General features: G+C 59.8%; 1 protein-coding gene across 1 annotated transcript; it reads left to right on the forward strand.

Annotated features, from left to right (window-relative positions):
• Nucleotides 1-1,079: 1,079 nt before the first annotated feature.
• On the forward strand, nucleotides 1,080-23,872 carry LOC142003431 (E3 ubiquitin-protein ligase Rnf220-like). The gene is given in 13 exon segments (XM_074980390.1): nucleotides 1,080-1,608; nucleotides 12,165-12,282; nucleotides 12,587-12,629; nucleotides 13,750-13,839; nucleotides 14,186-14,228; nucleotides 14,812-14,878; nucleotides 15,269-15,441; nucleotides 19,973-20,113; nucleotides 20,668-20,674; nucleotides 21,156-21,242; nucleotides 22,199-22,313; nucleotides 22,834-22,908; nucleotides 23,585-23,872. Coding segments are annotated over 13 exon segments (1,560 nt in total). The 3' UTR covers nucleotides 23,657-23,872.
• The last annotated feature ends 1,995 nt before the right edge of the window (nucleotides 23,873-25,867 follow it).

The raw sequence follows: 25,867 nt of genomic DNA on the forward strand, positions 1-25,867 counted from the left end.
TCTGACTGTCTCGTCACTTGTAGGAACCCTGGAGATCGTGGAGAAAAACGAATATCTCACATGAACCGGTTCCAAGCTCCCGACAGCGAATGTTTTAACCTTGCTCACAGCAGAGTGTCTGAAACCATGCCAGGGTCGTACTCCCCTGTGGGGCCAGGTCCTCAGCTGGCGGGACCCAGCCTAGATCCGCTGCCTGAGCTGAGGGTGGCTTGCCCCAGCTGAGGATCTGGCCTTTGTGTGACAACTGTGAGAATTCAGCTTGGCCTGAGCCCTGCCTCGCTGAGGCTGGCGGGTCAGGTTTAAAAACCAGCCCCACGGGCTCCGGCAGAGCTTAGGAGCCGGCAGGGGGAGCGTGGCAGCTTTCAAAATATTAGCTGGTTGTGAGCAATGTGGGGCTGCCTGTGCCAAACACCCGCCAAGGGCCATACTGGGGCGCTGGCGCCAGCCCGGCCTGCCAGGGAGAGCGCCCCCTGCTGAGCCTGCCAGGTACTTCCTCCTGCAGTGCAGCGCCCCCTAGCGCCGCCCTGGGGCATAGGGCTCATCCCAGCCTGCCAGGGAGAGCGCCCCCTGCTGAGCCTGCCAGGTACTTCCTCCTGCAGTGCAGCGCCCCCTAGTGCCGCCCTGGGGCATAGGGCTCATCCCAGCCTGCCAGGGAGAGCGCCCCCTGCTGAGCCTGCCAGGTACTTCCTCCTGCAGTGCAGCGCCCCCTAGCGCCGCCCTGGGGCATAGGGCTCATCCCAGCCTGCCAGGGAGAGCGCCCCCTGCTGAGCCTGCCAGGTACTTCCTCCTGCAGTGCAGCGCCCCCTAGCGCCTCCCTGGGGCATAGGGGCCAGCGCTGACTGCCCAGGGAGAGCGCCCCCTGCTGAGCCTCTACCCTGCTCCCTGCAGCGCAGCACCCCCAAGTGCCGCCCTGATTTAGAGGGGAGGGTGCCCCTCCGAGCCCCATCCCCTGCACCTCATGCAGCACAGCGCCCCCTAGTGGTGAAGGGGATAGGGAGGGAGGGTGCCCCAGCCACACCCCACTCCCGCCCATTGGTTACTTGTCTGTCTCTCTCTGCAGGGCCCCTTGCTGCGGCACCATGGAGAACTCTCCTGGGCTCCTGAACCCGCTGGGGTCCCCAGCCCTCCTGGTCCTGGCCTCCACGTCGGAGGACACCCGGAGCCCCGGCACCCCGTGCCAGCAGCCCCGCCACTTTGGGGTGCCTGTGGCCATGGAGAAGCCGGCCCAGCTGCCCTTCCTGGGCACGGCGTACTCGCTGGTGTACCCCCACCCCGACCGCCTGGCGCCCGCCAGCCGCAACTACCCCCCGCCGCTGCTGCCCCTCCCGCCGCCCTTTGCCCACCCCAGCCTGGAGAGGGGCGGGGTCAGCCTGCTGGGGTACGGCGCCCTGCACCCCTTCTCCCCCTTCCACCTGGCTGAGGACGTCGAGCGCTACGCAGGGGGCTTCCTGGAGGGCCGGAGCGGGTCGGAGCCCCCCCAGGGCTGCTGCCTGGTGCTGGAGAAGGAGATGGAGGCCCATCGCGCCCAGGTGGGGCCGGAGCCCCTAGGCGGGGGGGCAGGGCTGCCGCCTTTCAAGGGCTCCCCGAATGCACGGCGCGGCAAGCCAGGTAGGGGGCGAGGGCGGCACCCCCAGCAGGGGGTGTGGGGGGGAGAACGAAGGAGGGGCCTGTCTGCCCCCTTGCTCGAGTGCTAAGCCTGGGCCTCCCTGGGGTCCCCCTTCTCCCCACACCCCTACCCTTGCCCTCCCCTGCGCCCAACCCCCACTTTCCCTCCCTGTGCTCACCTGCTCCCCCTTCCCCTTGGTCTTCTGGGCAGCCTCCCATTCTGGGACCCTCCCCGACTGGCCCCAGCAGCCCCCTTGTTCTGGCACACACACCCCCAGCCCGAGACTCCTTGCGAATCACAGGACGGGTTTGCTGTTGAAGGGGGCTGGCAGCCGCGGTTGGTCCCCACGCTGTCGCAGAGGGTGGGACGTAGGGAGCGACTCTGTGGGTGGGGTGTGGGCTCTATTCCCCAGCTCTGAGAGGAGAGTGATACCTAGTGGTTAGAGCCGGTGTGTGGGGGGGCGGGGAGCTGGGAGCCAGGTTGCCTGGGTTGTATCACCAGCTTTGGGGCTAGGGTCTAGTGGTTAGAGCAGGGCTCGCTGGGAGTCAGAACCCACAGCTTCCACCTCCAGCCCTGTCCCTGACTCACCATGTGGCCATGGGCATGTCCCTTTGCCCGTGTCGTGCCTCAGTTTCCCCCAGGGTAAAATGAGTAGCTCATGAGACCCACCCGCTTTTGCAATACGCTCGAAGTCCATTTCACACCCATCCGAGTGGGGCGGGGTGGGGCGGGGGCTGCAGAACAGGGCAAGAAGCAGCTCTGCAGTGGGGGCCTCGCAGGAGAGGGGCTGGATGGTGCTTGGGGCCCCCCAGGCTCAGGAGCTCGCTGCCTCCCGCCCTCAGATCACACCCTGGCCCTGCTCGCCCCAGAAAAGTGGCCGAGCACCGGCTGTCACAGCTGGACCTCCCCAGCGCCCCAGGGCTCTGGCTCTGTCGTGTCACCTCCCGTGCCCCCCCCCACAATGACCTCCCCTGCACTCTGTTGCACACACACCCTCTCGCACACTTACATGCATGCCCTGCCCCAGTCATACGTGGTCCCACACACACACATATCACCTCCCCTGCCAAAATCACAGCCTCTCTCACAATCACACCCCTTGCACCCTGTCGCACACTCCCCCTCTCTCGCACACTCCCATGCTTCCCCAGTCACAGCTGGTCCAATATGCACAATCACCTCTCCTCCATAATCACCACCTCTCACAATCACACCCCTTGCACCCTGTTGCACACTCCCCCCTCTCGCACACTCCCATGCTTCCCTGGTCACACGGGGTCTGAAATACACAATCGCCTCCCCCCAGTCACAGCCTCTCTCTCACAATTGCAGCTCCATGAGCCCTTGCACGATCACCTGCCGCCACAGACAATCTCACGCTCACACGCACAGCCAGCCGCCCCGCCCCCTGCACCTGCAGCAGCAATGTGGAAAGGGCAAAGCTGCCATAAAGGCCCTTGTGCCTGCAAACAGTCACAGCGCCCCCACCGCCCCTCCCAGCCCAGCCCTACCTCCTCTCCTCCCACATCTGCCTGGGCCGTGCAGCCGGAGGTTGAGAAAAGCAAACAAAGCTTTGGCAGATCTTTAAACTGCTCCCTAGGCCTCCAGCTGCCCTCCTGGGTTCTGTGGGAGTGGAGCTGAGTGGTGAGAGCGGAGGGGCTAGGAGTCAGGGTACCTGGCTTCCTCCCCCAGCTTTGGGAGGGGAGTGGGGTCAAATGGTTAGAGCGGGGAGGGGCGCTGGGAGTTAGGGAGTCTGGGTTTTTCCTCTAGCCCTGGCTGTGAGGAGCAGTGGTTAGAGCAAGGGGGGTTGAGACTCCCCTAGCAGCAGATATCAGGATGAGTCGGTCTGTCTCTTCCCAGTCAGAAGCCCAGGGCTGTGAGATGTGGTATCTGCTCCAAGGTGATCTGGAAAACAATCAGGAATGATCAGCTGTCAAATAAGATGACCCCCCCCCACCCCGGTGCCTTTAACGCCAGAACCAGGCCCTTGGGCTGAATCTTCCCTTTAGTTCTAGACTCTGCCAGGACGGTGCACCTGCCGCAAACTCCCTCAGGGCCTGTGTACGGCTGGGGTGTGAATCAGACCCAGCGTCCCTTTCCTAATGCTCCCAGCGCTCAGCTGGCGCTAAGGGCGAGGGCGGAGAACGAGCCGTCCCGGGCAGCTTAGAGACAGACAATTTATGAGCGCACAAGTTTTCGTGGGCCAGACACACTTCCTTCCATCGCAACCCTCCTCCTCCTCTCTGCCCCCCTCTATCATGGGTTGGACTGAGGGGGGGAATCTCCCCTGCCCCTCTGTGCCAGGCTAGGATTATCCTCTGTCCGGTGATACCCCAAATTTGCTGAAGCCCCGAGAGGGACCTGCCGTGGGGTGGCCTGTGTGTTGTTTTGGCGGGGCCCGGATTTCACTCCTTCTTTGCTCCTGTGACGATCTTTCCCAGCAATCGCTCATGCTCTGGTTTAAACCGCTTCAGCTCCCTGCCACGAACCACAATTACAGGTTGGAGCCTGCCAGGGCTGCGACCGCGGGGGGAGTTTACAGCCCTCGCTAAAACGGTTGTGACAAACTCACCACAGACAGCAGCTCTGTGGCACACACGTGGGCTCCCACATAAACTCCCCCGGGCTACCACAGGGGCTGGGCAGACAGCCTGAGGGAGACAGCAGGCCAGTAACCCCATCACCGGCTCCCATTGGGGCCTTTTGCTCCTGGGCCCTGCCTCAGTTTCCCCACCACTGCGGAGTCTCGGGGATGTGATGCCGACGCCACTTCGGTGGGCCTGAGTTTCTTCTTCCTGATGTGGGTGCAAATCAGGAGGAAGTGGTGTAAGGCAGCAGCGCTCTGGTGTACGTGAGATCAGAATCAGGCCTAGTGAGATCTAACCTGCCGCAGGATCATAGAATCCCAGGGCTGGAAGGGACCTCAGGAGGTCAGCGAGTCTGGCCCCCTGCCGAAAGCAGGAGCAACCCCGACTAAATCAGCCCAGCCTGGGCTTTGTCGAGCCGGGACATAAAAACTGCAAGGGATGGAGATTCCACCACCTCTCTAGGTCACACATTCCAGTGCTGCACCACCCGCCTGGGGAAATAGTTTTTCCTAATATCCAACCTCCGCCTCCCCCTCTGTAACATCAGACCCTTGCTCCTTGTTCTGCCATCCCTCACTGCTGAGAACAGCCCCTCTCCATCCGCCTTAGAGCCCCCTTTCAGGAAGTTGAAGGCTGCTATCAAATCGCCCCTCACTCTTCTCTTCTGCAGACTAAATAAACCCAAATCCCTCAGCCTCTCCACACAGGTGACACGCTCCAGCCCCCTAATTGGGCCATTATTGCTTTGATTGAACTCCTGCCGCTCGGCAATGGGCATAAGCGGCATTAAGCCACAACTGTGAGCTCCCATTAAGGCTGGAAAATGGTCCCCAGCACTGCTGATCCTACGGAGGGGCCCTTGTACCCACCAGCCTGTGTAGACAGGATGTTGGCGTTCTCCATTTCCAGCAGAGCTTAGAAATCAGCCCTTTTTCCTCCCTGCCCCACCCAGCTTTGCAGTGTCTGGCTTCGGGGCTGTCCACCAGGGTTCCTGCTAACTCTTCCACCCACGGGCAGAATAAATTTTGTTACGTGCACCCAGGTGTGTGCCAATGTGCACCACCCATAGACAAACGCACCGCTGGCTCTGGGCGCTCTGCTCGTGGTGGGGTGGCACTTGGGTCACTCAGCTTCCAGGGAACGCTGCTGTCCACCCATCTCGGGTTCTGGCTCTGGGGGTCCCCTGGTTATTTTAAAGGCATCTGAAGTCAGCTGGCCCTTAATCCGGCCCCCCCACCTCACCCCAATTCCGAGGCTCATGTTGCCTCTGCGCTATGGGAGGAACCCCCTTTCGGGGACAGCGGCTGCGTCTTTTGCTTGGCTGGGGGTTGTCATCAGAGGGACACCCCCGTGCAGCTGTGCTGGTACTTCCTGGGAAACACCTGCCCTGTAGCCAGCAGGGCCCTGGGAACAAAGTGGGCGGACAGGAGACCCTGCTGCCTCCCTGGACTTCTGCTGCTGTCGAGATGCACCAACGCTTCTGCACGGAGGTTGCTGGGTGCAGGGCGAACTCTGGGGCTCTCCTGGCCTTGCTCACCACTAGGGGTCTCCCCGATGCTGCTGATTCTCCGGGCCCAGGCCAGGGAGGATGCGTTGGCTTTGATCCTGCTGGGATGAGGTCTCTGCTCTGCAGCTGGGCCCAAGCCGGGCGGAGGACCGGTAGCTTGGCAGTGGCGGGGTGGGGGACCCACAACAGGGCAACCCCTGTTTATCTCCCAGCAGGAGTCAACCACACGGGACAAACGTGACCTTTTCCCAAGGCGCTGAGCAAGCTGGCCTCCCTCCGCTCCACTTTGCACAGGGGCTGGGGGGGTTGGGTGGGCCTGGCTGGCCCCCTCTTTCTCCAGATCTTGTCTTTTTGTCATGCTAATCGCCCTGCTGGATGTATTCAACCCTTCCCTCTGTCCAGCCTCTCCGGAGGGCAGTGGCAGATGGAGGAGATGCCGGGTAGAATCTTCTCCATAATCCCGTTCACCTCCCCCACCCGGAGGCGCTCCTTACGAATGTGCCGGGCTCTTCCCTGGGGCGGCACGTAAACAGCTCCGGGGTTAAACACTCAGGGCACCAGAGAATCCCAGGGCTGGATGGGAGCTCAGGAGGTCATAAAATCCAGCCCCCTGCCTCAAGCAGGATCAACCCCCACTACGTCATCCCAGCCAGGACCTTGTCAAACCGGGACTTAAAAACTCCTAGGGATGGAGAATCCACCACCTCTCTAGGCAATGCATTCCAGTGCTTCACCACCCTCCTGGTGAAGTAGTTTTTCCTAATACCTAGCCTACTCCTCTCCTTCTGTAACTGCAAACAATTGCTCCTTGTTCTGCCATCTGACACCACTGAGAACAGTTTCTCACCCTCCTCTTTAAAGCCCCCCTTCAGGAAGCTGAAGGCTGCTATTATATCGCCCCTCAGTCTTCTCTTCTGCAACCTAAACAAACCCAGATCCCTCAGCCTCTCCTCATAGGTCTTGTGCTCCAGCCCCTTAAGCATTTTTGCTGCCCTCCGCTGAACCTGCTCCAGCACATCCACATCCTTTTTACACTGGGGGGCCCAAAACTGGACACAATATTCCAGATGTGGCCTCACCAGTGCCGAATAGAGGGGAACAACCACTTCTCTAGATCTGCTCACAATGCTCCTCCTAATGCACCCTAATGCATTGTTAACCTTCTTGGCTACAAGGGTGCACTGTTGACTCATATCCAGCCTTTCATCCACCATAACCGCTAGGTCATAAAATGGCTCAGCTTCAGAAGCCCCTCTCCCATTGCAGAAACTGCACGAGGCTGGCTTTAAAAACGGCCCAGCATCCTGGGGAGGGGCAGGACCCCCCATGGAGTCTTTCAAATGAAATTCAAGAACCTTGCAAGAGGTGTCTTTGAATCCAGCTTCAGTGCAGAGGCCTGTGTGGGGTGGCTTGGGGATTGGGCAGGCGAGTCGTGCAGTTCCTTCTGGACAGGAATCTGCCAGGCTTAGAGTTTGTCCCCTGCTCCTCTGGGCCATTGGGAATCACTGCTTATCATGCTACCAGCTCTGCATTATGAAAACGACTAGAATCCAGTCTCATGCTGCAGGGCTGCAGCTGGTTGCCTGCAGGGATCAGGAAGGAATGTCCCATCCCTTCCCCCACGCACAAATGGGCAGTGGATCTTGTTTCCTCCCCGCCCTCAGCCTTCCTCAGGGTGAGATCGATTGCCTGACAACGGCTGCGTCTACACGTGCACGCTACTTCGAAGTAGCGGCACTAACTTCGAAATAGCGCCCGTCGCGGCTACACGCATCGGGCGCTATTTCGAAGTTAACTTCGACGTTAGGCGGCGAGACGTCGAAGTCGCTAACCTCATGAGGGGATCGGAATAGCGCCCTACTTCGACGTTCAACGTCGAAGTAGGGAACGTGTAGACGATCTGCGTCCCGCAACGTCGAAATTGTGGGGTCCTCCATGGCAGCCATCAGCTGGGGGGTTGAGAGATGCTGTCTCTCCAGCCCGTGCGGGGCTCTGTGGTCACCGTGTGCAGCAGCCCTTAGCCCAGGGCTTCTGGCTGCTGCTGCTGCAGCGGGGGATTCATGCTGCATGCACAGGGTCTGCAACTCGTTGTCGGCTCTGTGTATCTTGTGCTGTTTAGTGCAAGTGTGTCTGGGAGGGGCCCTTTAAGGGAGCGGCTGGCTGTTGAGTCCGCCCTGTGACCCTGTCTGCAGCTGTGCCTGGCACCCTTATTTCGATGTGTGCTACTGTGCCGTGTAGACGTTCCCTCGCTGCGCCTATTTCGATGTGGTGCCGCGCAACGTCGATGTTGAACATCGACGTTGCCAGCCCTGGAGGACGTGTAGACGTTATTCATCGAAATAGCCTATTTCGATGTCGCCACATCGAAATAGGCTACTTCGATGTAGGCTTCACGTGTAGACGTAGCCAACGGGTGGAGAGGATCATTCCCCAGGCCAGGTTGGAGGACACCCCAGGAGAGCTTCCTCCCGCAGCAAGAGGAGGGGAGCAGCTGAGCATCTCTCACCTGGTCAATTTCCTGCCATTACAGTGGTCCTGGGTCTCTTCTAATCTCTGCTACACAACCCTTTAACTTCCTGTGGACTCAAATGCTTTGGTTCTCTGGGCTCAGCCCGGGAGGGAAGGATCCGGCAGGGGTTTTGTCGCAAACGCTCTGTAGCAGACCCAAATCAATGATCTCGCTTTCCCTTCTGGCCTGACACACAAGGAAACCAGGGATTTTCATTTTCCTTCAGGAACTCTTCGGGGCCCATATCCCAGCCTCTCTCTGCCCCATGATGGCTAGACATTTGGGTTTTTTTTAAGAAAAGAAGGAAAGTGGAAGGTTTCACCAAATCCCTTGACTCCAGGAGGTGGGGATTTAACTAAGCACACCCTGGGATCCTGGCTTGGCGGATGCCTCTGGGAACGTTGCTGCAGCTTTCAAGGGGGCCAGGGTTTCACCTGATGGATTCGTGGGGGTTTAGCTAGCTCTTTAATCACTATTATTGTTATTTACTAGAGGGTTGCAAGTTACATAGCCGGTGAGAGGCTTAGGAACCTTGTGCAAGTTACTTATGAGGAGTAGTACGATAGCATCAAGAGGTCACAGTCACATCGCAGGACCCTTGCTGTGCTGGGCACTGTACATTATTTATTAGGTGTATTATGGTAAGACGTAGGTACCCCAGTCATGGCCAAGGACCCCATCGCACGTGGTTGAATGTTTGGTGCTAGGTGCATTACGGTAGCATAGAGGTCCCGTCACAGCCAAGGACCCCACTGGGTAGGGCACAGTATGCTATTTATTAGGTGAGTTATGGTAACAGCTAAGTGCCCCAGGGTGCTAGGTGCTGTACAGACAGCTCACAGAAAGGCAGGCCCGGCCCAGACTTCCCTGCCCCTCTGTTTGGGGCACTCTCTCCTCACACTTAGCTAGGCCACCCCCCTGGGGTGTTCTGATCACCCTGCCAGCTGTTCCCAAGTTAACCCCCTCCATGCCAGCTCCAGCTTATCTCTGGGGCTCCCCAGCCGGGCAGAAAGGCCCTGCGTGGCCGGTCCCCAGGACTGATAGACCCGCTTCCCTTCCCACACGCCCTCTGGGATCCCCACACAGATTACTGGGAAGCTGATCCCACCCACCCTGCCTGGGGAGAATGCCTGCTCCCGCCCCACTGCGGTGACAAACGAGGGGGCAGGGGGCACTGGGACTCCATTACATCTCACATGTATTCACAGCTCCCCGGGTGTGACCGGCCACCCAGCTAGGGGGTGTTCCCTCGTTTACACGCAGCTGGGCAGGGATGGGACCCCCCACCGCTCAGCTGGGAGGCGCAGCCCCTCTCCGGTGGTGACGGGCCCCGAAGAGGACACATTGGCATAGCTGATTGTCCCCAGGGAGCCCCCAGATCCAGCCCCTGCTAAGCGACCCGGAATAAGTCCTGTCGGCACACCCTCCGCATTTGTCTCTGGCAGACCGGGTGGAGGGAGGGGATGGGGGTGGGGGTTAGACAATGGCTGTTCAGGATCTTTACTCAGGCAGAACTTTCTCCTCCGCCCACTGCTCCATACCACACTCCACCACCTCCTCCTCCCATGCCGAGGAGGGCCTGATCCCTGGAACCCCCCTGCCCCCGCATTCACACCCTCACTGGGCCCAGTCAGGAGATACCGGCACTCAGCACTGGACTCAGCCTCCCAGGTTGACGGGGGCGGGGGGGCGCGTATTATCCTCGGTCTACAGTCTAGGGAACCTGAGGCACGGGGCATGGGAGGGGAGCAGCTCAGAGCTAGTGGCTTGACTGGGAAAGGACCCCAGGAGTCCTGCTCTAGCCACTAGACCCCACTGCCCTGCCAGAGCCAGGAGTCAAACCCAGGTGTCCTGGCTGCCGGTGCTACTCAGTCCCCTCCTCCGTGGTGCGGGGTTCCAGCTTATGACACGTTAGCAGTGAAATTGGAATCCCCACCAGTGGGAATTGCCTGGGTTCCTCCCAAGCCTCACCCCAGCTGGTGGGAACCGCCCCCCCCAACGCCTCTGCAGGGACGAGTGCTTCCCCCACCGCCCTCCCACTGGTGGTGGAAGCTGGAGATTTGGAGCCGGTTTCACTTTGAGGGATTCTTCAGTGTTTAGTCTGAAGCAGAAACTTGTGTCTGAATGAAACTGAGGCGTGGGGCTCGCACGGGCCAGCCGGGGAGAAAGTGATGGCAGGGAACTCCAGTCTGATGTCATCTGGTAAAGATGGCCTGCCGGGCAGGCCTGCTGCATTGTCCCTGGCCAAGATCAGGGCCCCGTTTGTGCCGGGTGCTGCCCAGAGACAGTCCCTCCCTGGCCCCAGAGCTCAGTCTATCAGACAAGCCAGACAAAGGCTGGGTAAAAAACAGCATGATAAGTGAGCCACTGCCATGTTGCCAGGATGTTGTTGCAGTGATGGCATTAGATGGAGCGACAGCTGCAACTCCTGGTTCTTCCACGACTTGTGTACCCTGGGGCAGGTCATGGGCCTGCTTTGTGCCTCAGTTTCCCCGTCTGCAAAATGGGTTACCAAAATTCCTTCTGCCTCTTTAGGTTGCAGCCTTTTCCAGGAAGGGTCAGCCTCTCCCCTGGGTGCTATACAGAGCCAGCTGCAACAGTGCCCTGGTTTGGGATAGAAGCAAGCAATAGCTTCATTTTACCGGCTGGGGAAACTGAGGCAAGGAGGTGGCTTTGCCCAAGCGCTCAGCTCCAGATCCCTCAGTGGGAAGCACAATCCTGCGCAGCTGGGACGGGAGGCTCGATTCCCAAGGGCCAGATCCTTCCTCTGGCCCCAGATCAGCTTGCCTGAGATGCTAAACCGTCAGTACTGCTGTTTACATCATCTCGGCGGAGGGATCCCTGTCCCGCTCTGCAGCCGCCTGCGGTTGGCTTCACAGAAGGTCTACCTCACACCCAGAAAGTTGGGGGTTTTCTCGAGGGCCAGGAAACAGAACTGAGGTACCTTGCTGCTGTTCGGCCTCCCCAGCTGCGGAAGTGAAACTGGACGATGTCGGGGGAGGGAGATAGACAAAACCCCTTTCAGCTCTAGTCCACTGCAGGAGGGGGCTTGTGGGGCAGCGGGGAAAGTGATCTTAGAAAACAACATCTCAGGAGCTCCTGCAACCTGCGGTCTCAGCTCTGCCTCTGCCTCGGAGGGTGCCCGCCCTGTGCCTCGGTTTCCCCTCCCACTCCATTTGTCTGTTTAGCCTGGCTGTGAAGTGTTGCCTCTATGAAGCCGAAGGCAGGGCTGGCTCCAAGTGTCTCGTCTCTCAGTCCAGTGTCCGATGCCCTGGATTACGCTGCAGTGCTGCTGCGTTCGCTAGGCCACGCGGGAGGTGTACAGCACCTGGCGCAATGGTTTTTTTTTGCGGGCGCCGGTCCCGGTTGTTGTGTCTGGCTGTTCTGATCTTGCTTCGGCTGGCAAGGAAGAACTGCCACCCTGCGAAACCTCCTGAAACCAGCGTCCCCTGCGCCCCTTAATCTCTCTCTGTTCATACCCTCCCTCTCGCCCCTGCCAGGAAGTAGGAGCCCTGCTGTCCCTGCCTGGATACAATAACCCCAGCCGACAGCAGGGACAAAGGCTCAGTGCAACTGATTAATAGCTTGCTAACCAGGCCCTGACCTGCAGCGGGGGCTGAAGGACGATGCCAGGGGTCACGTTGCAGAGGGCAGCAGCTGATGGGTTGAACTGATTGACTGGGGTTCCCCACTCCCCCGAGCTCCTTGGCCCCAGCTGTCCAGGACTGGCCCCCAGAGAGACCTGGGCCCCTCCTGCTCCTGATAGTGGGATGGGGAGCGGCTGAATCAGCCCCTCCCAGCAAGGGGTGCAGCGGGGCGCAGGGCAGCCGGGCAGGAGAGCTGGCCGTGTGTGTGGCAGTGGGCACCAGCTCCCCAGAGCATCCTGCGGCTGGATGGGAGCTCCCCGGGGCCGTGGGGCTGTGGGGCACTGACCAGGCCGCCTCCTTTCCCCAGGGGAGAAGCCAGAGCCACTGGCCCTTCTGTGCCCCTTGTGTCAGAGGGAGCTGCAGTGCTCGGAGCTGGGGCACCACCTGCAGCAGGAGATCGAGAGACTCACCCAGCTCCTGGACAGGTACAGGGCCCCCCCCAGGCGGATATGGGAACCCCTGCCCCCCATGGATGGATATGGGAGCCCCCGCCTCATGGCTGCTCCCATGGAGAGGTGTGGGTGCCCCTTCCCTTGGACACATGGGATGCCCGTCCCCTCCCCCGGACAGCTGCGGGAAGCCCACCGCCTTCTGGATGGGCATGGGAGTACCCCCATCCCAGTGAGTCAGCCAGGCCGTTGCTGGTGGGGGGGCTCTGTGCACTGGCCCTCCCCAGAGCTTGCCCCCCTCGTGTTCCCCCCGGTCACTCACCCTTTCCTTTCTCTGCAGGGAGGCCGTGACCCCCCCAGAGGACACGCACAGCTCAACCCAGGTGAGCCTGTCTCCCGCCCGCCCCCCCGCAATGGCTGCTGTAAAGGGTCTTTGTTCCCCCCACCCAGTGTCCCCGTCAGCCTTCCCGGGGTGGGCCGCTTAGGGGCAAGAGGCTGAAGTTTCCCCTGTGGAGGCTGCACACAGCACAGCCAAGGCCCTGCCCCACTGCAGAGGCTGGACCTGACGTAGCCAGGAGCTCCCCCCACAGCCAGGGCTCCTGCCCCACACCCCGCAGTGCCTCCTGCTGGGAAACTCCAAGACTGGGGTAGCCAGTGACCACCCCCTGCAATCAGCCCAGCGCCCCCTGCTGGGAGAGGCGGGGACTGGCACAGAGGGGAGCTCCACCCCCTGCACCTACAGCGCCCCCTGCTGGAAGAGACTGGGACTGGGTAGCCAGGAGTTCCTGGCACAGCCAGCCCAGTGCCCCCTGCTGGGAGAGGCTGGGGCTAGCACAGAGGGGAGCTCCACCCCCTGCACCTACAGCGCCCCCTGCTGGAAGAGACTGGGACTGGGTAGCCAGGAGTTCCTGGCACAGCCAGCCCAGTGCCCCCTGCTGGGAGAGACTGGGACTAGCACAGAGGGGAGCTCCACCCCCTGCACCTACAGTGCCCCCTGCTGGGAGAGACTGGGACTAGCACAGAGGGGAGCTCCACCCCCTGCACCTACAGCGCCCCCTGCTGGGAGAGGCTGGAACTAGCACAGAGGGGAGCTCCACCCCCTGCACCTACAGTGCCCCCTGCTGGGAGAGACTGGGACTAGCACAGAGGGGAGCTCCACCCCCTGCACCTACAGTGCCCCCTGCTGGGAGAGGCTGGGACTAGTACAGAGGGGAGCTCCACCCCCTGCACCTACAGCGCCCCCTGCTGGGAGAAGCTGGGACTGGAATATCCTGGAGTTCCCCCTCCAGCCAGGGCTCCTGCCCCACTCCCCACAGCGCCCCCTGTTGGGAGAGACCAGGACTGGTAGCTGGGAACTCCCCCCCACACAGCCAGCCCAGCACCCCCTGCTGGGAGAGCTTTGGTTCCGAATGTCCTCCATCACTCAGCCCCCTGTGTGCTCCAGCCGCCCCACTGTTCCCCCAGGGTCATTGCTTACCCCTCACCTCTCTCCTTCCCTTCCAGTCTCCAGCTCCCTCCGCTCAGGATGGCCCAGACTCTCCCACCGGCTCGCTGCAGGCTGATGAGGACGGGCCCAAAGCCGACAGGCAGCAGGTGGGTCCCCCCCACATCACCAGACCACAGTCTTGAACCTGGGGTGCAAGCCCTAAACATGGGCCATAAAGGGGCCCCGCTCCCCAGCGGCTGTGGGGCTGGCACGGTACCTGGTCTCCACCACTAGAGGGGGACAGGAGGACATGGAGTGGACCAGGTTAGCAATGTGATGGGGGTCGGGGGGTGGGCTGGAGGGAGGAGGGTGCACAGCAGAGGTACCTGGGAACGGGCAAGCCCCTGCCCACACTTTTCTGGGGTTAACCGCCTGGAGCCCGGGATGGAGGCGAAGCCAGAGCCCATTTCTTCCTGCACCTGAGATACGCCCCTTTGCTTTCTCGCCCCACAGACCTTTCTGCAGGTGAAGTCAAACCGGGAGGGCCGCATGGGAGGTGAGGAAGGGACTTGGCTTGGATCTGGGGCGCGGGGTGGGGCGGAAGCTTGCACTGGCAGTGGATCAATGCTGATCGGGGGTAGGGGAGGTCTGGTGGTCAAGGCATGAGACTCAAACCATCACACACCGGTTTCAGTTCCTGGCTCTGAAACCAAGTTTTAACTAGTGGTTAGTGCTGAGTTCAGTTCCCAGCTCTGGAAGGGGAGGGGCAGACGGTGGGGGTGGACTTTTCCCAGCCACGCCGCTCTGTGACTCAGTTTCCCCTTTTGCCAAGGGGGGGATAATAATAAGGTGCTACTTGGGAAAGTCTCGCAAGGGGAGTGCTTTAGAAGCTTGACTCTAAGCCGGAGCCTGGCATGGCAGAATCCCGGTGCTTTCTGGTCCTGAATGGCTAGGGTGGGTTAGATCACGATCTGGGGCCCGATTCAGTAACTCCATTCCCCTGAGTTATCCACTGCCCAGGTCCCTGGCTGGCCAACCCCCCGAGTTGTCCAGCGTTCCCCAATACCCACTTTCCAGAAGTGCAGAGCTGCCACTGGAAGGTGCTTACAGATCCTTCTCTCTGCCCACTTGCCTTGCAGCCAGAGCCAGCCGGTTTAAACGGATCAGACCCTGCCTGGACGAGCAGGTGAGACTCCGGGTGTTTGGGTGTGCATGGCTCGGGCCCCATATATAAGGAATTTAGCTCCCGTTTATCTCTGCCCTGTGAGAATCTGCCCCTGAGTGCAGCTATGTTAAATTGCAGCCTAAGCCCCAGGAACGAGAGCAGGTTTTTCATGATGACTTCAGAATAGAGAATAACGAGGATGTGCACAGCGAGGCTTGATACCAGGGTAGATGGGCCCAGGGGCCCGAGCCGGGGTGGCAGGGTGTGTGTGGGGGGAATATGGGGCTACTTGAGCCCGTGCGTCTGATCTGCCATGGGACTCGGCTGAGCTGTCCCTTGTGGGTGCCCTGAGATCCCTGCTCCCCACCCCTGCCCAGGCTTGAAACCCTCCAGTCTCTTCCTCCTCCACTCCCCCAAGCCCCCTTCCCCAGAGCCTCTTTCCCCTCCACACATCCCATGTCTGTGTCTCTTCCGGAGGCCCCGATGGAGGGGTCTCTCCCCAGGGGCTCCAGGCTGGCTGAAGCTGAGGATGAGCTGTTGGAAGAGAACCGCTGGGGCGGGTACGAATATCGCAGCCCAAACAAAAACATCCTGGAGAGGAAAGGTAAGGGGCAGCTTTTGCCAGGAGGGCAGGAGAGCTTGGGAGGGGTGAGTGTGGGTCCCTGACCCCCAGGTATGTGGAGTCTTCTCTCACCTGCCCTCCTCTGTGACGAAAGCTACTGTGGACAGGATAATTTAGAGCAGCCTCTGGGCTGCTCTACCCGACATCATGACCTGGAAGGTGGGGAGAGCAAAGGGAGCTTCAAGCAACTTTCTCTCTCTCCTGCTGACATCCTACGCTGAGAAAGGAAGTAGCTGCGATTCTACCTGTGGTGGATCTGTTCAGCATTCAGCTACACCACCTCTGACCCAGCCTGGTGTCACTCCCTGCTCCCCGAAGAAGCTTAGGGAAGAGGGAAGGGTGCAGTGCTTTGGAAACCAAAGGAGCTGGGGTTTAATGTCCACCAGGTGGGAAAGTCCCAGTGGTAGAGCCCTGGGATGGGTTTGTTACGCTTGTGTTAGGAGTGGGAGCAGAACCTTTAAGGCTGGAAAATGGCCTTGGTCAGACTAGAGTAGAGTGTGATACACCCGTGTATTGGTGGATGACCACTGCCCTCTGCTGGATGGAATCGGAATGTTCAACTATGTGTCATAGGCCCTACATTGCTAATGAGGAGTCTCCTTTAGTTCAGACAGCAGAAGTGGCGGTGGAGACTGGAGGCTCTGGCTCTGAGGCTTCCTGGTAGGGTTTAGCTGGAGTCCAGGGTGTCTCTTCTCCACCGTGTACAGAGTCCAAGTGGCTTTACCCCTTCTGCTCAGTTCTTGCTGTTAAACCCAACCCCCTCCTCACGGGATGCCGGTACGTCACAAGTCTCAGTTCCTCAAACCTGCAGGCAGATTCTTACAGGCTTGTTGGGTCAGCAAAACGGGGCTGAGACATCTGAGAGCATTTCCTGCACTACAGGCTTCCTGCCTTCACTTCAACCTGGGTCAGTTTCTGGCAGTGATTAGCGTGGGGGCTGGGAGTCACGGCTCCTGGGTACTAGTCACACCTCTGGGACAGCAGTGGAGCCTAGGGGTTAGAGTGGAGGGGAGGGCAGATCTGAGTATTAGGACTCCTCGTTTCTATCTGCTGCTCTGAGAGGAGAGCGATAGCTACTGCTTAGAGCAAAGGGGGACTGAGCGCCAGCTGTGAGAGTGGAGGGGTTATCTAGTGCTTAGAATGCTGGTAGGTGGAGGGAGTATGGACTAGCGGTTGGAGCTGGGGACTGGGAGCCAGGACACTTGGACGCTCCTCCTCTGTGTAACCATGGTTAAGTCCTGCCCCGGTGTGCCTTGGTTTCCCTACGTGTATATTGGGAGTTACAGTTCCCGAAGAGGCTTGCAAACTTTGCCAAAGTGTTTTGACATAATTCTTAGCTCAGCTGGCTGGTGCTAAGGGAAAGGAAGGATGCTCCAGTGAGTCTAGGATGTGGGAGACCAGGGTTCGAGTCCTTGCTCTGCCACAGATTTATTATGTGACCTTGGTCATGTCACTTAGTACCTGCCTCAGTTTCCCCATCTCTACAATGGGAATCATTGCCCTGCCTCCTGCAGGGGTTGTGCAGACAGGAGAGTGCCCAGAGGCTATGTGAATGGGTGAGCAGCTGATAGCGTATACAAATGCAAAGCGTTATTACTTATCGGGGTGATTCGCAGCAAACTCGGCGGTGAGGCAGGAGAGAGGGCGGGAGCCTCAGATTTGTCAGCGGGAAGCCTAGGTCCAGACCCCTGAGTGGCGCAGACTGCTGTTGCTCCATTGGAGTTGGTGGAGTCCTGCAGTATTACACCAGCGGGGGATCTGGCCCTTGTGAACCTCACCTTGTTGTGGGGTCCAGGGGTCCCCAGGCGCTGCCCCCTGTCTGCAGGCTGGAATGACTCTCACTCAGCAGGTGGGACAGGAAGTTTATGAGTTGACAGAAGCCCAGCTCAGCACAGAGGTGTCAGTGCAGCCGGCAGAGACAGTCATTCCAAGCCATCTTGGGGAGAGGAGCCCGAGGGGGGCCCCTCTGGGGTGTAGCCTCCCCTCAGCAGAGGCTGGCTGCCTTCCCCCTCCCTCCCCAGCTTCTAACTGCCACCTCCTGATTCAAACCCAGCTCGGCTCCTCCCTGCTCTTTGTTCAGGTCAGGGGTGTTACCTGCCAGCTTAGGCTATAGCCCCAGGGGGGTCATCCTTAGCCGCTGGGAACTACTCTGCCTGTCACACGCACACACATCCAGCCTGACTGTCACCCCCGCCCATCACACACCACTCCCCATTTCCTTGGGAGTTCGCCCCATGGGAGCAGGAAGGAGATCCTTGCCCAAAGAGCTTCCAGGAGGCAGGTGGGGCAGGACAGAGCCATGGGCATAGCCCTCCACAGAGGTTGCTGCCTGCAGGAGTGGTAGCAAAGCCGCAGGGCTGGGTGATGCGGGAGGCGGGCCTGTTAGTCCCCAGGAGTTCCAGAGGCTGCATGGGAGGCAGAGGACCATGGAGGAGGCGTGATGTTGGGAAGCGGGCTCAACTGGAACGGAGGCAGCAGGTTGGCTGATGTTCAGGATACCAAGATGCTCATCCTGGCCTGGCCACTGTGGGCCGGCCGTGCGGCTTAGAGCGAGTCAGATGACTGCTCTTTGCCTCAGTTTCCCCTCCCAGCCTGTGTCTATTTGGTGCATAAACTCTCCAGAGCAGGCCTTGTTCCTTAGCACCGAGCCTGCTCTCCATCGGGAGATCTTAGCTGAGAAGCTCTTTAGGGCCCTCCGCTCTGTGTTGTCCCTCCTGGGCCATGACGGGGGGTGTGTGTGATAGTGCTGCCGTAAGGCCCCCTAATACATAAGAAACTCTATGGACACAGACCCAGAAGGCCACGAGTTGAAGTCCAGGTGCTGTGAGATCCTCAGCTGGATGATCCGGCAGAAAGGGAGTGATTAGTAGAGATCTTTTGGGATTTTTCAGCGAAAACACCAGTCTCTGCAATCTTGGCTTTGAGGGAATGAAACAGCTTCTAGGGCCAGGCTGGCATGGAAGAAAGACTCATTTGCAGGGCCTTCCTGTGAATGGATGCTGGCCATCTCGCACATCCCTGCCCGCTGGGGTTTTCTGTGTGTCCTTCCTCCCCCGCGCCCGCTTCTTCCTCCTGAAAAATTGTGCAAAGCCATAGTTCTGCAGAACAAAAGCAGACGTCAAACCCTTCAAACTTTGCACGTGACGGATTTCCTGTCGGGATTGCCTCTTTGCTGGGCATGTTAAAATTGCTGGGGACAAAATTGGCAGCCGTCCCAAGGAGCCTTCTCTTTTGGAGAGAAGCTGGCGGTGTTGCTGTGATACGGTCCAGCTCGGAGCCCCGTTACGCTAGGTACTGTACAGACCCACAGTCCCATGGCAACGCCACAAGAAAGGGAGAAACGAGCAAGGAGGGACCTGGCTGTTGAATTGTGGACTTAAAACTGGGTCCTGTCTGATAAGTTTCTTTGGTGTTTTTCGGTTCCATGTGGGATGGTTTACCCTGGAGCTCTGTTAGGGGCCTGAACACACAGGTGAGATGGAGGGGATCAGTGTTCCCTGTAAGCTGAGCGCTTGGGTGTATGCCCAGGAGAGAATCAGGTGCTGCCAGTTCATTAGCAGAGCACTGGCAGCCGGCACCGTGTCTTTCTACTGGTGGTGCACATTCGCGCATGCCTTGGAGGATGCAACAAAATTTATTCCACACATGGCTTAAAAAAATTAGTGGGAACCCTGCGGGGGGAGCAGGTTAAAGGGCCGTGAAAACGCCTTTTGAGCAGGGCTATGTTGTGACCGGCATAAAGAGGGGTAGCTGGGCTTAGACCAGCCCTGAGGACCTCCTTTGGATGCCACCCAGGATGTGCCTGGACTATCGTGGGACAGGCTGTGCTGGTGCTGGGAGAGGGGAGGGGCTGATGAGTCTCATGTTAGTTTCCTGCCCCTCAAGCCGGGCAATGGAATCCCCTAGCGCTGCTGTAACCCCTTTCTCCGGTTGCCCCTTATGATAGCCGAGCAGACGCTTCCCCCAGAGGGCCAGGTTATCACCGCCTGGGGGAGGCCGGCAGGTCAGGGGCATTCCCAGCTTTATTTCAGGAACCTGTGCCCCTTCCTGACACCTTCCCCAAAACGCCCGTCCTTTCGGGATTCCCCGCCAGGCTGGCTGGGGGGAACGGTGGCACAGTGCTGCAATGAGCTGGCATTCCTCATCTGTCACTGCCGCCTCATGCTGCTCTCTGCCCTTGGGCGAGTCTCTGGCCTGCTCCAGGCCTCAGTTTCCCCTCTACCTGGCATGTATTCGGCTTGTAAGCTCTCTGGGGCAGTAGCGGGGGATGGGCGTGAGCTCCATCGGGGGCGGTCTGGCATCATGGAGGAGAATCTGATCTCAGTGGGGGTGGATCTCGGACGCTTTCATCCACCCCCCATTCCATGCAGTGCTCTCCCGGCCCGGCTGGCCCTCTTGCTGCGTTAGGCCAGAGGGCTCTGGCTGTGGCTCAGAGGCTGGGAGAGCAGAGCCCTGCGGCAGTCAGAGCTCAGGGGTCCTTGCAGCACGATGTTCCCTCCCCGCTCTCGCCCAGGCTGCAGACTGCTGGTGGCTCGGTCCAGCCCCAGTCAGGACAGCGACGACGGGGCCATGGACTCGGAGGGGGACGACCTGCCCGACTTCGCCCAGCGGCCGTATCCTGCTCTGTGAGGGTCTGAGAGTGGAGTGGATCTTTGTGGCGGGGGGGGCGGGGGGCGGAAGGGGCTGCGGTCATTCAGGGAAGTGGGGCATCAATCTCACCCGCCACCCAGACAGCTGCGGCAGCCCCCGGCGGCCTGGCCGCTGAGCTGTACTGCTGGAGGTAAGTCCCTGAGTGACCCCCAAGCGGGCTCAGCTGCTGGGGATGTGCCGCACTCTCGGCAGGAGAGGACATGCGCCAGTGCAAGGATGGGCAACCGGGTGGGCCGCAAGTATGGCCCTCCTCCACCCCAGAGGGCCGCAGCAGCAGCCCCCTGTCCACCCTCTGCCCCCACACCTGTAGCGCCCTGCACTTCCCTGCCCCGCCCCCGCCCGCTTCCTTCCAGAGCTGGAATGCTGCGAACAGCTGATTCCAGGGGTTCCAGTTCCGGGAGGGAGGGAGGGGCAGGAGCGGGGACAGAGCGTGAATCAGGGGTGCCCCCCCCCAGATCCCCTCAGTTCTGGAGCCTGCAGGCCAGGCCCAGATAGAAGAATCATGCTGGGCCCCTGGGGAGCTTGCACTCAGTGAGGAGTGGGCTCTAGCGCTTAGAGCAGGGTGGCCAGGAGCCAGGCACCTGGGGCTAGTCACAGCTGTGGAAGGGCAGTGGAGTTTAGTGGTTAGAGCAGGAGGCCTGCGAGGCAAGACTTGGATTTCTATACCAGGGTGGGGCCTGGCACAGAGCTCGGGGGGTGACTTTGCCTCATGGGCCTCAGTTTCCCCATCTGCATATTGGACGCCTCCCCTAATCCTGCATCTCCTCTTTGCCCAGCTTCTGCTGCGCTTTGAGATCCCTCGATGAAGGACAAAGCCCAGACGGGATTGCCGTAAAGCCTGGGCCTGGCCTGTGGGCTCCAGAAGAGGCCAATTCCTGAGCAGCCTCTCAGCCCGGGCCGTACCCGATTTCAGCTCCAGCTTTTGGGGGATGCTGCCTAGATCCCTGGAGGTTGAGGAGCAGGTCTAGGGCTTGTTGGGGTGCAAAGAGGCCTAGTGAGGTGTGTGGACAAAGGTATCGTCTCTTCCTTCACTGCCTCCTGAGCAGGTGCCTGCCTCCCGTCTCGAAGAGCGCCCCAGTGGAGGAGGACAGCAGGAAGCCAGCAGGTCTGGGTGCACACAGCCCAGCAAGAGGGTAAATCAGCGGCAGGGTAAATCTTTCTCCTGGCTTCTTCCCAGTGCCCTAAGGAGGGGTGGCTAGCGCCTGTCCTGACCCCTCCTCAAACCGGAGCCTGCTAGAGGCCACTGAACTGCTATTCTGTGGCCATCTCCCGCTGCAGAGCAATGGACGGGGGCTCCCATGAGCCATCCGTCCTGCACGTGGCACCGCCGAGACACCCAGCAGCCCAGCTCTGCCTCTCTCGGAGGAGGATGTGGAGAAATATGCAGCAGGAGGGGAGCTCTTAAAGCACCTTCCCAAGCAGGGAAAGGCGAGGGGCTGGAGTCCTGGCTGGCGATGGGAGAAGGAGGCCGGAAGGACGCTGGAGGAGACAACTTGTCCAGCCTGTCTCCCTGAGGCTGGGCTAAGCCCACCTAGACAGCCCTGGTGGCCGTTTGACTAACCCGTTCATACAACTGCCAGTGGTGGGGTTTCTCCAGCCTCCCGAGTCACCATCTCTGGGCTGCTCCAAGGAATCCCGGCCCTGGGGGACTGGGCGGTGGTTATAGAGTTGGCCCAGGGCTGCAGCCTCTCTGTTGTTCCACCCCCGGGCCCGAGAACCAGCCTGGCCCTGCTCCACATGGGCCACCCAGAATCCCAGAGCTCCCTCAGCTCGCCTGGATCTGAGCCCTCACCTAGTTCTAGTCCTAGTTACCTCCCCGCCACACCGCCCGCCTGTGTTCCCTGTAAGCTGAGAATTGGGGCGGCCGCCCGGGAGAGATTCAGGTGCTGCCCAGCTGATTAGCAGAGCGTCCCTGGCCGGCAGTGTGTGTATCTAGTGGTGGTGCGCACCCTGGCATGCCTCGGTGCACGTAACAAAAATTATTCTGCACATGGATGGGAAAAATTGGAGGAAACATTGCACCCTCCACCCCCAACCCCCTCAGCTAATGTCCCGTTGGCGTCTCTCCAACCCTTTCCTGTCCCTGCAGCACGAGGGAGGAGGAGGGGGAGCCCACCCTCACCGTGGGGCTGCTGAAGGCTCAGATCCAGGAGCTGCGGCGCCGGCTCCTCCGAAAGGACTCGTACAAGTGCCACATTTGCCTGGTGAGCGTGGCCCAGGCCCCGCCTCCTTACCACCCCCCTTTTCACCCCACAAACTCAGCAAGCAAAACTTGGACCTGGGAGTGACCTTTTGGCCCAGGTGCAGAGCTGGTAGAGAAGGAGGTGCTGGGATGCCCACCCCCACCCAAACCATTGCCCCCTTCCTCCCACACCTGGCATCATTCTGGGCACAGGGGAGCTGCCCCCATCCCCCCCAGCCTGCTCTCCTGCCCTGCACCCCACAGCACCCCCTGCTGGGAGAGGCAGGGATTGGAGCAGCCAGGAGCTCCTGCTGCAGTCAGGACAGTGCCCCCTGCTGGGAGAGGCGGGCACTGGAGCTCCTGCCCTGCACCCCACTGTGCCCCTTGCTGGGAGAGGTGGGCACTGGAACTCCTGGCACATGCCCCACAGCGCCCCCTGCTGGGAGAGGTGGAGGGGGACAGCCAGGCGCTCCACCCACATCCCGCCCTCCCGCCCAACTCCCTACAGTTCTTTCCCACCGTTCGACCTCCTTCCTTTCCAGGACTCGTACTCAGTGCCGTTGGCATCGATTCAGTGTTGGCACATCCACTGTGAGCGGTGCTGGCTCCGGATCCTGGTAACGCTCCCCACTGGGCGTCCTGCCCCTTTCACATGGCTCTGGTAACCCCCTGCCAGCACCCCCCACCCCCGGCCATGTCACTTTACCGTCGCTGTGTGCCCCAAATACTGCCTTGAGTGCCATCTGCAGCCCTCTCCTCTGTGCCAGTCACGCTCTCGTACTGTGCCCCTCGCCACGATCCCTGGGCACCTGCCCCTGCTGCAGCAAATCACCGGACTGCTATTGCCTCCGGCGACACCTTCCAGATGCCTCTTCCCGGGGAGGAAACAGTTCTTTTGGGTGGTTTCACAGGGTCCGTCTACGCTGCAGAGTTAATCCGGAACAGCGGTTGCCCTGTGTGGACGCTCGCCAAGTAATCTTGGAATAGCAGCTTTTATTCCTAAATAACGTTGCTGTGTAGACATCTCCTTAGTGTGTTGTTGGAGGGAAGTATGGCCCAGTGGGTAGTGCAGGGAGGCCAGGAGGAGCTGGGGTGCTGGGCTTCCATTGCCCACCGTGGGAGAGGAGTGGCAGCCAGTGAATGGCGAGGCGTGGGTGTGTTTGTTTCTAGGCGTCATACTCGGCCCCCAGAAGTGGCTGCATTTGCGACGGGCGTGTCGCATGCAGGGTGCTGGGGTGGGTGCCGCACATGGCTACCCGATCTCACGCCAGCTCGCCCTGCCCTCTCTTACAGGGCGCCAAGAAGCTCTGCCCCCAATGCAACGCCATCACGTCCCCCGCCGACCTGCGGCGCGTCTACCTCTGACTTCAGGCAGCTTCCCAGCTCCGATGCCACCCTCAGCCTGGCCACGTGTCCTGACCCCACCCCCCCCGGTGCAGACTGAACCCACGCCGGGGGTGGCTGAGCTGCTAACGAGACCTGGTCTCCCCCAGCAGGAAAGCCAGGCCTGCTGCAGGCATGGGTCGTGCTTGGTGGTGCCACTCCTTCCCAATGGCTGCGGGGGGCGGGGGGGTGTGTGCTCTCTCCAGGCCGGTCTCCTCTTCCACCCCCTCTGGTCTGCATTTGGTTCATTAAGTAAAAGCTATTTTTAGTAACGAGTGACTGGGGCCTGAGTTCGTCCCTCCTGTCCCCTCTGAATAGAGCCGGGGAAGGCTGGGGACACATGGCACTGAGGGAGTGGGGTCTAGTGGTTAGGGCTGGGGGGGAGTGGGCCAGGACTCCTGGGTCCTATTCCTGTTTCGGGGGGCAGCAGTTGGGCTGGGGGACAGGACTCCTGGGTTCCCTTCTTGTTTGTGGGGCAGTGGAAGGGTTGCGGGGGTCAGGACTCCTAAGACCATAATTCACCCTGGCCCTGTAGCCGAGTATCCTCCAGCCCTGCCCCTCCTCCAGGCCCTTTATCCCCCCTCCCCCAGGCTGGGAAGTGCCCCACAGGGGGCTGGTATGGTGCAGTGCCGTAGTCAACCAGTCCCTAACCCCCTACCCCCACCCCCGGGGGCAGGAGCTGGGCTGCACTCAGCCGGGTGCACCCCAATACAGACCTTGCAGGAAGTCTGGTTCTCGCCCCACTCCCCCCCCCAGCACCCGCATTCCCAGTCTGCCCCATTCTAACCGCTAGGTCCCACTGCCCTCCTGCACAGGGGTCCAACCAGGCCTCCTAGCAGCTGATCCCTGCTAAACCCCAAGGCTGTACCCCCCAACTCATCCCATTCAGGCTGTCTGCCTGGGTGGGGGGTTGGGCAGGGCGCGCTCCGGATCCACCTTCCCTGTCCCTAGCCGGAAGGTCATGCTTCGCCTTGGGGGGCTATTGCAATGCTAGGGCTCTTCAGTCCCCCCACCCTGATGCCTGCTGAGCACACACGATGGCCTCACAAACATGGGGGCTGCAACAAGCCTGTCTGCTCGCCCCCAGAGCTAGAGGGGGGCCTATCCCTTCCCCACACTCCACCCAACGGCTCTGTGCCAGCCCAGGGCTACGCTCTCCCACCCCTAAGCTCTATGCATTAGGCCACGCTGCCTTATAGGATTTCTCCTCCCCCTGTCGGTTCCAGCTGGACACCAACCACCTGGGTCCCATTCTGCGCGCACAGGGTGACAGGGGTCTAATGAAAACTCAAAAGGCAGTCCAGTAGCAGATTAAAGACTAACAAAATAATTGATTAGGTGATGAGCTTTCGTGGGACAGACCCACTTCTTCAGACCGCAGCCAGACCAGAGAAGACTCCATATTTAAGGCCCAGAGAACTTTAACAGCTGTTTGGCAAGACAGGCTGTTGAACTCTCTTTTATATTAAAATTTGACACCTTAACAGGTGCTTTGAGCCGGGATGGCAATTCTCTGTGTCATTGTAAGGACTCTTTTACATACTTTGCTTTATCTAATTCTTGACTCCTCCCTCTGCTCTCTGATTTCGTCATCATCAATAACCATGGGCTCAGCGCCTGTTGGTGTCTGACGCCTCTCTCGCTATTTCCTTCCATCTTTCCCTGTCCAGTGGCTTAGTTTCTGTAGACTAGCTCCGCACCAAGCTACTGTATCATCTGTCCATTCTCTGTGGGGTCGGCCTCTCCTATTTGAACCGTCCATTATGCTGAATACCAGGGACTTGATTTTTCATTCGTTGTTCATTCTGCAAATATGTCCAAATAGTTGTAGCTTCTGTTTTATAACCCCTTGCAGCAGGTTCTCTTTCGGCTGCATCTTCCTATAGAATTCCTCACTGGTGACCTTCTGCAGCCATCCTATTCTCAGAATCTTTCTATAACAACTCCTTTCCAATGCCAATATTCTCCTCTTCGAATCTTTCGTTATCACCCATGTCTCACATCCGTACAACGTGCTGCTGAATACGCACGTTTTCAAGACGCCCAGCTTCGTTCTTAAGCTAATGGCTTTGCTTTTCCAGATCTTCTCCATCGCCTTCAAACTCGCTCTTGCTTTCGCTATTCTAGTCGCTATTTCCTTCTTACAGTCTAGATCATACCTTATGTTGCTCCCCAGATATCTGAACTTCTCTA

This window comes from Carettochelys insculpta, chromosome 29 (genome assembly GCF_033958435.1).
Source record: "Carettochelys insculpta isolate YL-2023 chromosome 29, ASM3395843v1, whole genome shotgun sequence".
NCBI classification, from domain to species: Eukaryota; Metazoa; Chordata; order Testudines; family Carettochelyidae; genus Carettochelys; species Carettochelys insculpta.